Genomic DNA, 12223 nt, shown 5'->3' with positions numbered 1-12223 from the left:
CAAAAAAGGCAGAGATATCAATTTATTTCTACCTTCAGGTCACTTCATGCTCATGTATGAGTCACAGTTGATGTTCTTCCTATTTTTGGGCTGCTGCATTTCCTTGTTGGCTACATCTTCCTTATAAAGGTACTTACTACATAAAATCCCTTATTCATACAAAGCATCACTTAGCCTGAAAATGGAACGTGGAGGAACCCAGACACTCTTCAACTGGCAATGAACATGCAGGGAAAAGCTGACACCCAATACAAAGGAATTAATTGAGAGTTTATTCCAGATGGTTCTCCTCACTTCGGATACAAGTCATCAGAATAATCTATCAAATAGATTTGGACTTTAATGATATGAATTTTTTCTATAATGCATTTTGGTTTTTGCTTCTAACAACCTGTTTAAAAAAAAAAAATCTGCCAGGTGAAATGTTCAGCACAAACTGCAATCCTTACTATTTGTAGAAAATATGACTTAAAAAAGGACACTATCAGGTAATTCTTATTTTAAATGTTTACATTTATAAAAATGCTTTGGAAGCTTGAAACTGAAATCCTTTGTAATAACTTTCTTCTTCCTACCTCCCTCTTCCCATCTTAAATGCCTTTATTATCCCAGTATTATCACAAATGACAGTGCAGCTGCTGATTAAAAACATTAAAAGACCACAAATGAATAAATTGTGTTTTTTTTAAAAAAAAAAAAAAAGGAAGCTTACATGGATTTTTTTTTTCAAACAAACAAAATGCATAGATGGCTACGGTACTCATCCGTCAACCTTTACAGTGTCCGCTTGAGGTAGCCTTTCTAAAGAATTACTAAACAAGCCCCAACATAATCTAAATCTTTGCATCAAACCCACTATCTCCTTGAAAGCCCACTCTCAATTTAACACCAGTGGTGATCAACAACATAATACATTTTAAGCTTTTGAAAAAAAACCAGCAGGTACAGTGGACATAAATGTTAGTTCTAAATCTGCAGCCCTCAATGTACATCGTATGCACATAAATATCTCAGCTATAATACACATTCAAGATCCATCCCTAAAAGCCATACTATTATGTAAAGCACAGCCATGCTAACTCCAGGATACAAACCATAATTCCACGTCTACAAACTGAAAGTAGAATTAGTGGCAGTTTATTGCCTCATACAAATTTAACCAACATGGCAACCATGCCAAAGGAATTAAAACATTTTCAGGACATATGTACAGACTGTACATTTCAGAAACATCTGAACAATAAAAATGCAAGAACCATCTCTGCTTTACGAATTAAACTAAACAAATGGTTTGAAACCGTCAATGCATTGAATGGGTTTACAAAGGCACTTCCCTACCCAAAAGAGGAAATGACAATCTGCAGCCTAGAGGGAGGTTGGAGAAGAGTGCTCATCAACTACTGCACAATTTCAACTTTAAGAAAAAATAAGCAGGATTTAATCAAACATTTATAGGATTCAATGTGATCCACTTCTGAAAGAGTTCACACAGTCTCATCTTTGTTTTTCTGTTGCTTTTCTTGGCTCTCTCGTTCCGTACTTTGGCTCCTTCGACGATCGTGTTTGTCCGAATGGTCCTTGCTATCACTGTGATCGTGTTTGTGGGAACGTTCTTTGCTTCTGCTACGCTTTCTAGATTTTTCTTTGCTGGGACTCTGGTCTCGTTTTCTGGACTTCTCAACACTATCTGTTCTTCCTCTGCTTCTGCTTCTACTTCGTTTATTTGACTTCTCTTTACTTTCATTTTTATGTTTACTTGATTTCTCTTTGCTCCTGCTTCTGCTACGCTTACCTGTATTCTTACTTCGGCTCCTACTCCTATGCTTTCTTTCCCGGCTTCGGCTTCTGCTGTGTTTTCTCTCTTTTTTGGAATCCCTCTTGTCATCCCGGTGTTTCTTGTCATCCTTATCGTCCTTGTGTCTTCTCTCTTCTGTATCACCCTTACTTTTCCTTTCTTTTGATCTTTCTCTAGATCTATCTTTTTCCCTCTCACTGCCTCTTTCCTTATCATAATCTCTCTCTTTTTTCCGGCTCCGTTCATTTTCTTTCTCTCGCTCTCTATCCCTGTCTCTTCTATCTGCTTTCCTGTCACGACTTCGACTACGGCTTCTGTATCTGTCCCTGCTTCTGCTTCGCCTCCGTTCTACTGTGCGATCAGTACTTCGAGATCTCCGCCTCTCTTTTTCTCTCTCCTTAGCTTCACGTTCTAATCTCTGCCGTTCTCTTTCTCTTTCTAGTTCTCTATCAAAACTAGATGATCCGTGGCCTTCCCGATGATGACTTCTGCTTCTGGATCTTCTGGGAGACCTCCTGGGACTGATGGATCGCCTTGGAGACCTTTTAAAATAAAAGATATTCAATATGAAACAGAGCCTTTTAAAATTAAGGGACCCTCTTTACTTTCAATTTATACTTTTTGTACACAGTCTATATTTAATCTTAAATACCAATTATCATCTTACTATTTTAATCCATTAGCATCCACAAACTGTTTTGCCTTTTGCCTTAAAACCTATCCCAGTGAAAAGACAACATGTTTCTGGTAATAAGCGTTTCAATATTGAACTTTTAACATTAATTTTCAAAATAACGTGTATATGACCTTGAACGTCTACGTTCTGCATGACGGTCTATTTCTTCCATTCCCTCCTTGCCATCTTTCTTGATTTTTCTAGGTCTGCTTTTAATTTGCTGGTCAATGGCTTTCTGGACTGGCACAGGAATTCTTGGAAACAACGTGGAAAACCATTCAAGCTTAGTGAGGAAGGAACGAAGCATCTCCCCGATGGTCATAACACAACCCCCGCCTGCCTTCACATCCAGGTCCTACAAAATACAAGCAAAAAATATCCTGATGGTCAAAAATATTCTTTACCGATTTAAAAAAAAAAAAAAAAATGCTGCTACATTACTGCCCTCTTGAAGTCTCATGATTATGAAAGTTTACTTGTCTCATATTCTAATACATTTCCTTAGAAAAATTCAAACTCTGCACCCTCTGGATTTGGCAGTATGTTACAGACAGGGAATGGGACTTAATATATATGCATGCAGGCACATACTAATCCTGCAGCCATCTGGATGGTAAGGGACTGTCGATGAAGAGATTAACGTGAAATCCCCTTACACAGTCTGGTTATATGGTATGATCTTGTACTTTATTTAAATGCCACTAAGTTGAGAAGTCCTCTCAAACTACATTTAATAGTCCGTTTTGTGGATGTACAACTGTGTACCATCATACCCAACCCTGTGGCCTAAATCATTTAAGAACTACATCATCGCCTATCTAAAAATGATCATAGAAAAACCTCTAGTACAAAATGGCATCCTAACAGAATTGGAAGCAATAGCAAACCAACTGCCATGAAGCAGTGAGGTTTCTAATTTAGAAATATGTAAAAAAATAAATAAATGAACAAATAATTGGAAACGCATAATCCATGATGACCATTGTCTCTGAAAAGGGTCATTACCGCATGAAGGCCTTCTTGCTATGCCCTCTCACAGCTCAGGACATGTTAGTCAGCTATTGTCAGTCCCAAACCTATAGTGCAAGCACACAAGGAAAGTGAGATTTGTTATCTAAACAGGAAGAGAAAATCTAAATGTAAAACTGCTTGCACTCACACACATTTAAGTGTTCAGATATACAGTTTTTCCAAATATAATCGCTGCAGAGATCTAAAGAAGAAAAAAAGGAGTTAAACGTAGCACCTGGAGAGTACGTACAGTTAAACAAAATAAACATAAGAAGCATTTTGAAAAGTAACTCTGTATCCTGGAAAGATTTTCACAGCAGCATGACAAAAGATGAACTGCTTCCACATATTTAAGAACTGGAGAAAAAAAAAAAATCCTGTAGGTTTAAATAATTCCATATATATAAATTTGCTTCACCCTATTAAGCTTGCCCAGGACTGGCAAGAAACTTAAGACAAGAAGCCCCAAGAACTTTTTCCTACAGAACACAAAGCTACTGAAAGCAGCTGGGAAAGAAAGAAACACTACTTCCAAAAATACATTGGGAGATTTTAAACAACAATAAACAAACAGATGCTGATAACCACTATCTGCAAGAAACTGAAGTGCATTAACTAAAAAAGGTGCTTTGAATAATGAACCAGTTAAGACCTGCACAACGAATCGCATTTGTGATCGTTTTATTGTCCTCAGAAGCAAGTTGTTTGTGGGACCCTGAAAACAAAGCCACCCCAATCCTCCTCTTAAGCTACAATGCAACATTGCAGAGAGGCGTTCATATTAACTAGCACCACCTGGGGGAGAAGGAGGATATCACAGCAATGCAATCAGGATTTAAATTTGATTTTTGTTACAAATGTACAGTAACACAGGTTTACCTGAAAAAACAGCTGATTCCTTTGCACAGTGTTTTTGATATTTAGCATGAAAGAAGCTGTTTAAAATAAATACACTGCATTGCAGTCAGATACAGGTATAATTAACACTATTTTTAATACAAATATTTGGACATCATTTGCAACCACAACATTGGAAATTTCTTGAAGTAGACGCCTACTATCACACTGAAGAGAGCAAGTGATCCTTCCTGTTCCAATCTTAAATCTAGGATGTAATTTAAGACCTGCTCAAAAATACAAATTGCAACAGCATGTAGCAGACCATGTATGCAACTTCATAGACCCAGAAACCTCACCCTCCAGCTCCTCCTCCCTGTCTCCAGACAGTAAATCAGGACTATGGTAACAAAGGTATTCTGTCTTGACTGCATAATAAGGCAACCTCTTTACTGAACAACTTCTGTTAGCAACTTGTGTTTCTTTTTTTGCCCCGTTAGCAAAGACTTTAAGGTTACTAGAAACAATGCCACCTTATGCAGTAATTAGGCTGGCTGTTTCTCCTCTGAAGAAATCCTGGGTTTAGTTGTTCCAGGACATGAATAAGAACCATAGAGATTTTTGGTTCTATTTTTCAAGGTGAACGTTGGTTTCTGCTATATACTCCCCACTCTTCTATGTAAGCAACAATTCCCCCTGTCCCAGTAATAAACGCAAAATACAAATTTAACTCTCTCAGGACTTACTATACCTTGTTTAAAAATAATTATTTTCCTAAAGACCACACAGAAGCTGCACTCACACAGCCCGCTGTCTATATTCTGATTTAATAAACCTGTTTCACATGGCTTTGTAGTATTTGACACAGTAACATCCTAACCAATGGAAAATTCTGTTAAATCTTTGAAATCTAAGAAAAATTACCCGGGTCCCAGCTCAGATGCATTTCCAGCACTAATCAACAAAATTAAAAGAACATAACATTGCAACATTTAAACTACAGAAAACCTTATCAAACAGTGTTTAAACCTAAAGTAGTAACATGAAAAGAAACAAAAGAAAACAAATTATTACCCTCGCCGACATACCTCTTCATCATCAAGAAAGGATTCAAACCAGTCCCATAGATCTGTAGGTGGTTGTGTGTACCTTTAAGTACAAAAAGAATATAGAATTTTAATACAGCTTTCTGCATAATTCATTAGTCATTAGTTGATTATATTGATACTTACCTAATATACATAAATCCAAGAGCCCTAATATATGGAGAGTCTGTATGAGTTATAAGGCCCATCACTTGCTTACGAGTGAGTTTCAGTGTAAATAATTTGTAGAGCAGACAAAAGGCAGTAGACACGATTCCTCCAGTTCCAACACCACGCACCTTTCAAAAGAAAAAAAGTTAGGTGTCAACGCAGGAACTCTTTACAAAGATATTATCCCAAATCTACAAAAGAATATGAGAACTAACTAACACAGGATAAACTCTACATCTACAAACAGAGCTATGTGGGAAAAGTTAACACTACTTGCATCCCCAGCTCTGAAAGCAAGGGGAATATATTAACCCTTTGTAATAAATACCTTTACATCTAGGGACTGAGACAACATACCAGCAAGTTTTAGCTATGCTTGGGGAATTTATTTACCAGGCAGAAAAATTTAAGGCAGCACGTACTTCTACTTACCCCTCCACACATCCCTGTCTGGCCTGCTGTTTTTCTGCTCCCCTTTTCCCATGGTTCAACGTGTGTAACCTAAAAGGGTAGAGTTGGGGGGAAGAAAGAAAGAAAGAAAGAGAATGACATTTAGAACCTCCATAATGTTTAGCTGCCTATACAAACCTAATTTAAACAATGGATATCCTAAATCAATCTTTCATTGCTTGTCTTCTCCTACCAAATTCAAGATCAAATCTGCTTTGTCATTAAAGCAAAGCATTCGGCTTTTTTAATCACCACATTAAAAAATTAGAACCAAAATTGTGGATGAGGTTTAAAAAAATCAAACAAAAAAACCACCACCAAAGCAAGCATCCATTCCATACTCCATGTACTTTCAAATACTTTATGACTAAACCTATCATTATTATTTTCTATGGTGACTAAACTTTATTTAAACTGTCTCTTAACAAGTTTAGTGATACCTGCTGATGACAGTTACAGAAGTCAAAACCTACAGTCTCATATTCATAAATTTAATTTACGCAGTGAGCTTAGCTAGATATTTGAGTATCACCTACAACAATTAGGACAAAAGGAAGATGTCTATGAAGCGTAGTATCTTAATCTAAAAAGCCAGTGTTTTTTCTTGTAGGCTGCAGTGATGTTCTTGGATAAAATGGTTCTCAAGTACTAACCAGTAAAGCTTGCCTAATTCAAATCTTTTGAGATGGGCGCACAAACATAGTTAACCAACACCACTCCTTAAATTTGACGATAAAAAAGTTAAGAACCATAAGAGTGCCTAAGCTACATTTGAAATTGTGAAATTCAGAGAAGTAATATCTGGCTCAATAAACAACTATATTTCCTAAACACATCAACATAAAAAAATAAGTAAAAGCAAGGCAAAAAAGACACAATGGTGTTACACTGGATTGGGGATAAGAGTTTGTGGACAAGTTGTACTGTAGTTCACAAATTAGAATTCTTTAACAATACGTGAAACAAAACTAATTATGTACACAGCCACATGAAATCAGAGATACACTAAAAGCTGAAGCTGCTGAACTGGAAGTTTTTGGGGTTTTTGTCTGATTGTTTTGTAGGGTTGTTTTTTTCTGTTTGGTTGGTTTTTTTACAGTTGCGGTCCTACCCAAATATGAAACATGAGAAATGCCAATACCATAGACATCAAAATTCACTATGACTTCCTGTATTATTAGCATCATAGGAAAACTTCACAATACTACGTAAATAATACTGCACACCCTTCTAATTATTTATGGTTTTGCCTGTCACAGGAAATGAAAAGTATTTTTTAGTTAAAGAATCGAGTATGACACTATCACAATGGTAGTCTTCCATTTTTTTTTAATCACTGTTACATTTACTGGCCACAATCAATATAAACATGCTGGCTTTGACAGATACCGATACAAAACCCCAAAGCCCTGAAAATAATAATTTCAGAAAAGAGTATTTAAAGTTTTGATCCTACAAAGACTGATGCATGTGCTTAACTTGTTGGAAGTATACAGATTAAATGAAGTTGAGGACACTCACATGGTGCCAAGATGAGGGATAAAGAAAGAGGAAGTCATCCACTTCACAGATACAGAACTCAAACAGGAGACCAGAACTACAAGTGAATTAATTCAAATACCTAGACAGAATCCATACCTTCAAAGATGGTCCCTATCACTAGCTGCCTGTGTAACTTAGCATCATCTTTCCTGAGAATCCAGCACCCAGCATTCTTAATTTTTTTACATGAGCCACTTATTTTGGTTCCCAAAGACAAATAAACTTGAAAATATACCTGCCATGATGGATATTGCACTAATTTAAAAAAAAAAAAAAAGCCAGCAATTTTTCAGTAATCTTAAAAATTAGTAGAATTAAAATCTTCTGAATATCAACGAAGTACCTTAACCATCAGGTTATCTTCTTCTTCACATCTATTACTCATGAGTAAGTAAGGGTCTGAGTTTTCTCTTTATTTGGCATGCAGTTTTGAGTCAGAATAACTGTCAAGTGCAGTAAAGAAACTTTTTTTCCATTGGATTAATATGCAGATATTTAATGGTATGTTAAAATTCTTCCCTGATTTAAGATTAAGCCACTTGTGGAATGAAACACTAAGACACTGCAGCTGAGGTCTACGAATACTAAGAAGATTAATCACATCAAATATTTTTTACTACATCTGAAAGGGTCCATGTAAAATACAGAAAGCTCTCAAGTTTTCTGAAAATATGTTTCTTTTATAAATTTTTCAGCTCTTGCCATCACTTGCAAAAATAAACTTTGCTGCTTTCCATTCTGATAGTCAGAATGAATTATTTCAATCTCATATGCAGCAAGTGGTAAATTCACTGAAGAGAAGCTTTATCAACAATCTATGTTACTCTAAGTATTAGGAGAATTAAGTAGTCTGCTCCAACTGACAGAGCACAAGCAGAGAAGTGCTGTCATTAAGAGGAAAAATAGTAGCACTGTCTTCATAAGTAACTGCAAACAATGTTAAAAATCTCAAAATACTTCCGTGGAGCCATTTTTAACAAATATAGTGCCTTAAGTAACTTGACTTGCCCTGGTTAAATGAGACAGAAAAGCTACCTGTTTTTTTTAATATTTCAAAGTATATTGAAACCCACTAACCGACACAGTAACATTATCAAATGGAATCAATTCACCCGAGAAAAATATCTTAATAACCACCAAAGTACAGCTGACTAAGGACAGCAGCCTGAGTTATCTAAGTTTTGCTCTCATCATCAGAACAAAGAATGTGGCTGTGTTGATGAGCATTAATTATGCATACCTCTACCTGGGAGACTGGCTTGATGGAAGCCTCGCTGCAAAACTGATTCAATCCTGCTAACAAAACAAGAACCGAGACATGGGCGCACTGATACAATTCGGTTATCTCCCCAGCACATCCAACCTAACGCCAAGAGAAGCACTAAAATGAACTAGTTTTTTGGCTGGGTGTGAAGGGGGATGTCCTAACCGCTAACTGAGGAAGAAGGCCACATGCAAGCTCCTGTTGAAACCACCACCATACCTTTTGCGCAGTTACACGGCGTGTCAGCAGCTCCTAGGCTGCGGGGAGTGCTCGTCTCTAGAAGTGGCATGCAGCTCGGGTCCCCTCCCCGCTCTCTCCGACCGAGAGCGCAGTCCTCAGACGGCCATTTCATCCCCACTGCCCTGGCTCATGCTGCCCTCTCCGAAACTAACTCGCAACTCCGTAATTTCTAATCCGACGCGAAACGCAATTCTTTTACAAGAAAGAAGGCAGCACCTTGGATTCCCCCAACTAAGCGATTAAAAAAAAAAAAAAAAAAAGATACGTGCTCCCATCTCTTACCACAAGATAAGGGTCAGGAAGGCAAGAGAGGGAACCCGCAGGCCGCAATCAAAGCCTTCCCCCTTCCAATACTCCCGCCACAGGCAGGCTCGGGACCGGCGCCAGCTCAGCCCCGCGGCGCGGCCCACCGGCTCACCTTGAAGTAGATCTCGTCCACCACTTCGTGGTAAGTCTTGAGCTCGTAGAGCTGCACCTTGAAGTAGGGCGACGAGAGGATGTTGGTGAGGATCATCGGGTTCAGGTTCATGGTCTTCTCGTTCCCCCACAGCGGCAGCACGTTGCCCTGCTTGCCGGAGGCCGCCGGCTTGGGGGCTCCGCTCTGCAGCTGCTGTTGGGCCGGCGGGACGGCGCCAGGCTGGTGCTGGGCCGCCTGCTGCCCCTGGCAGTTCCCGGCGCCGACGGCGGGGCTATTGTTGGCCATGGCGGCGGAGGGCCCGGAGCGGGGCGGCGGCCCGCGGCCTGCGAGGCGGAGGAGCGGCCGCGCCACACCAGAGCGCGGGCTACCGCGGCCGGGCGCTGCCTCCGCCAACTGCTGACAAGATGGCGGACCCCGCGGAAGTGACGCCTTGGCCTTCCGGGGCCCGCGCCGACCAATCCCGGCGGGGGAGCGCGGCAGCGCGAGGCGGGGGCGGGCGAGGCGGGGGGAAGAGGCCGGGGCGCCCCCTCCTCGTGGGGCTCGGCCGCTTCCCGCTGCGCGATTCCCCCTTCCTGCCTCCCATCCTCCTCCCCTCAGCCGGCTGCCTCGCAGGGCCGGGCAGGCGGCCGCCGCCCCGCCGCCAGATCGCCCCTCTCGCCCCTGAGCCACATACAGCTGCCCTGAGCCCGAGGCTCACCTCACCTCACCTCGGCCCCGACGGTCAGGCCGCGGGCCCTGCGGGCAGGGAGAGCCCGGCCGGGGCCAGCGACTGACACCGTAACGGGAGACGCTGGCTAGACCAGCGGTTTGGCGGGCTTGGAAGTTGGCCCCATGGGTCGCCCTCGTCGTTGTTGACAGGGCCAGGGCACAGCAGGAGCAGGGGAGGGAGCAGTGTCTGCCTGCTCTGCCTCTGCACTGAGGGGAAGCCAGGAAACAACGGGAAGAGTCACTGAGTGCTCCGGAACCTCGGGGGAAGGAGGATGGACGGATGGATGGATGGATGGATGGCTGCTCGGGCAGGGGACATGGGAGCCTGCCTGCTCGGGAACAATGCCAGTTATGGGTCCCACTCCTCTGGCCGGGGCCTGGCAGCGGCTGAGCGGTGTCCCAGAGGCGTGTCGCACACTGAGAAAACAATAACTATTCCCTGCTGCTAAATGCCAGCCAAACACCTCCTGAAACTAGTAATGCTACATATGGACGTGGAACAATCAGAACAGGGTTAATGCATTTGAAAACAAACAGCTGGATTTAAGAAAGTAGCTGTCTACATTTAAATGCTAACAGGAAATGGGGAAAAGATAAAGCCCTACAGTTTTGCCTAAAATATATCCGCTGGATGAATTTAACTTGAATTTTCCGGTTACGTTTAACTCGTTATTCAAAGGTTTCCAACAGGTTTTGAGTTACATGCTTTTTTGCAAAAGCAAAAAAAAAAACCCTAGTTCTGTACTTTGGTGTCAGACTTTAACCTGAAGTACAAAAGGGTAGACTGAATCACGACTTAAAGGAATTCCAAAAGATTCTGAACATGAAATGACTGTGCAAAAAAAATAACCAAAATGACCGCAGACTGGGCACAGTGGGACAAACCACATTCAGTTGTATGCACAGAGAAGGGCTCCGCGTTGCTCAGTGTGTCAGGAAACAGGTCCAAGTTGGTATGGAAGCATCCATGGAAATAGCATCTCTATATGTGTGCTATTTAAAACTAATTCAGATTTTGAATTTAAAAACGAGGAGATAAATAGTGATGGAAGTAACATTAGAAGATCCTCACTCTTCATCACACATTGAAAACCTGAGAAACAGTAATTTATCTTTGTTACTCTGTCCCTTTAACATTCCGTAGAGCTCCTACTCTAGCAGAAAAGTGTTCTTATCGAGGCCCTGGCAGTTAACAGTTTCTCTAAGCTGCCTGTTGTGCTATCTGGGCTTTTCACTCCCTTTTTCTAGGAATAACTTCAGCCTCCTCTTCCCATCTTGGCTAATTTCCAAAGATGTTCACAAAACCTTCATTACTTTTCACGGGACTCTACTGTCTTGATGCAGTAATTATCCATTTAACAATCTCATACGAAATTAACTAAGCACAAAATTAATTCTAAGAAAGTGTCCTTACAGCAGTGGAGTAAGCTTCTTCTGGAGACAGTTAGCTAGAGTGGTAACTTATTTTGAAGCTTAATAGGGTGTTTTGTTGTTGTTTAGGGTACCCTTGACTCTTTCAGCACTTCCTTAATTTTTCTTGTATAATCAAGATAGCCTATATTTCTGTTACTATTTATGTTAACCAAGTTTTATTTTCATGCGTTTATCTTTTCCTCTTGAAATATTTAGTCAATATGTTCCAAACCTGAATATTTTTCCTCTGTATAAGATAGCATTTTTGTACTTACGCAGTCCCTCTTTGGTGGTGATGCTGAAACCTTTGACATAGCTGCAACCTGTAAATCCTTCTGCTCCAAATTAGATTTTCTTCCCTCAGGCATCCCAGCTGGTCTTTATACAGAATAGAGCCAAGGCAAAAAAAAACCCCAAACCAAAACCAGCAAACCCACCAAAAAAAACCCCAGGAGGTGATTTTCACTTGCAAACTGCAAGGAACGATATATAATTATAAAAATGTATGGTCATCTGTATGTAAGAGCCTAGCCTCACTTCTCATTCACACAGATTAACTCTTACTTTCCTCAAACAGGCCTTAATCTGTTACTTGAAGCTGAGGAGAAAGATA

The 12223-nt window shown here is 40.6% G+C and overlaps 1 protein-coding gene across 1 annotated transcript; it reads right to left on the bottom strand.

Moving 5' to 3' along the window:
• Positions 1–251: 251 nt before the first annotated feature.
• PRPF38B (pre-mRNA processing factor 38B) lies at positions 252–9924 on the bottom strand. The gene is made up of 6 exons (XM_063344029.1): positions 9490–9924; positions 6008–6076; positions 5552–5703; positions 5408–5468; positions 2603–2826; positions 252–2337 (listed from the first exon to the last, which is right to left on the bottom strand). Exons 1-6 carry the CDS (start codon positions 9772–9774, stop codon positions 1485–1487), a joined length of 1644 nt encoding a protein of 547 aa, XP_063200099.1. The 5' UTR covers positions 9775–9924; the 3' UTR covers positions 252–1484.
• Between the last annotated feature and the right edge of the window lie 2299 nt (positions 9925–12223).

This window comes from Chroicocephalus ridibundus, chromosome 8 (genome assembly GCF_963924245.1).
Source record: "Chroicocephalus ridibundus chromosome 8, bChrRid1.1, whole genome shotgun sequence".
In the NCBI taxonomy this organism is placed as follows: domain Eukaryota; kingdom Metazoa; phylum Chordata; class Aves; order Charadriiformes; family Laridae; genus Chroicocephalus; species Chroicocephalus ridibundus.
Note: the sequence above shows the minus strand (reverse complement) of the source record. Positions and strands in the feature narration are given on the sequence as shown.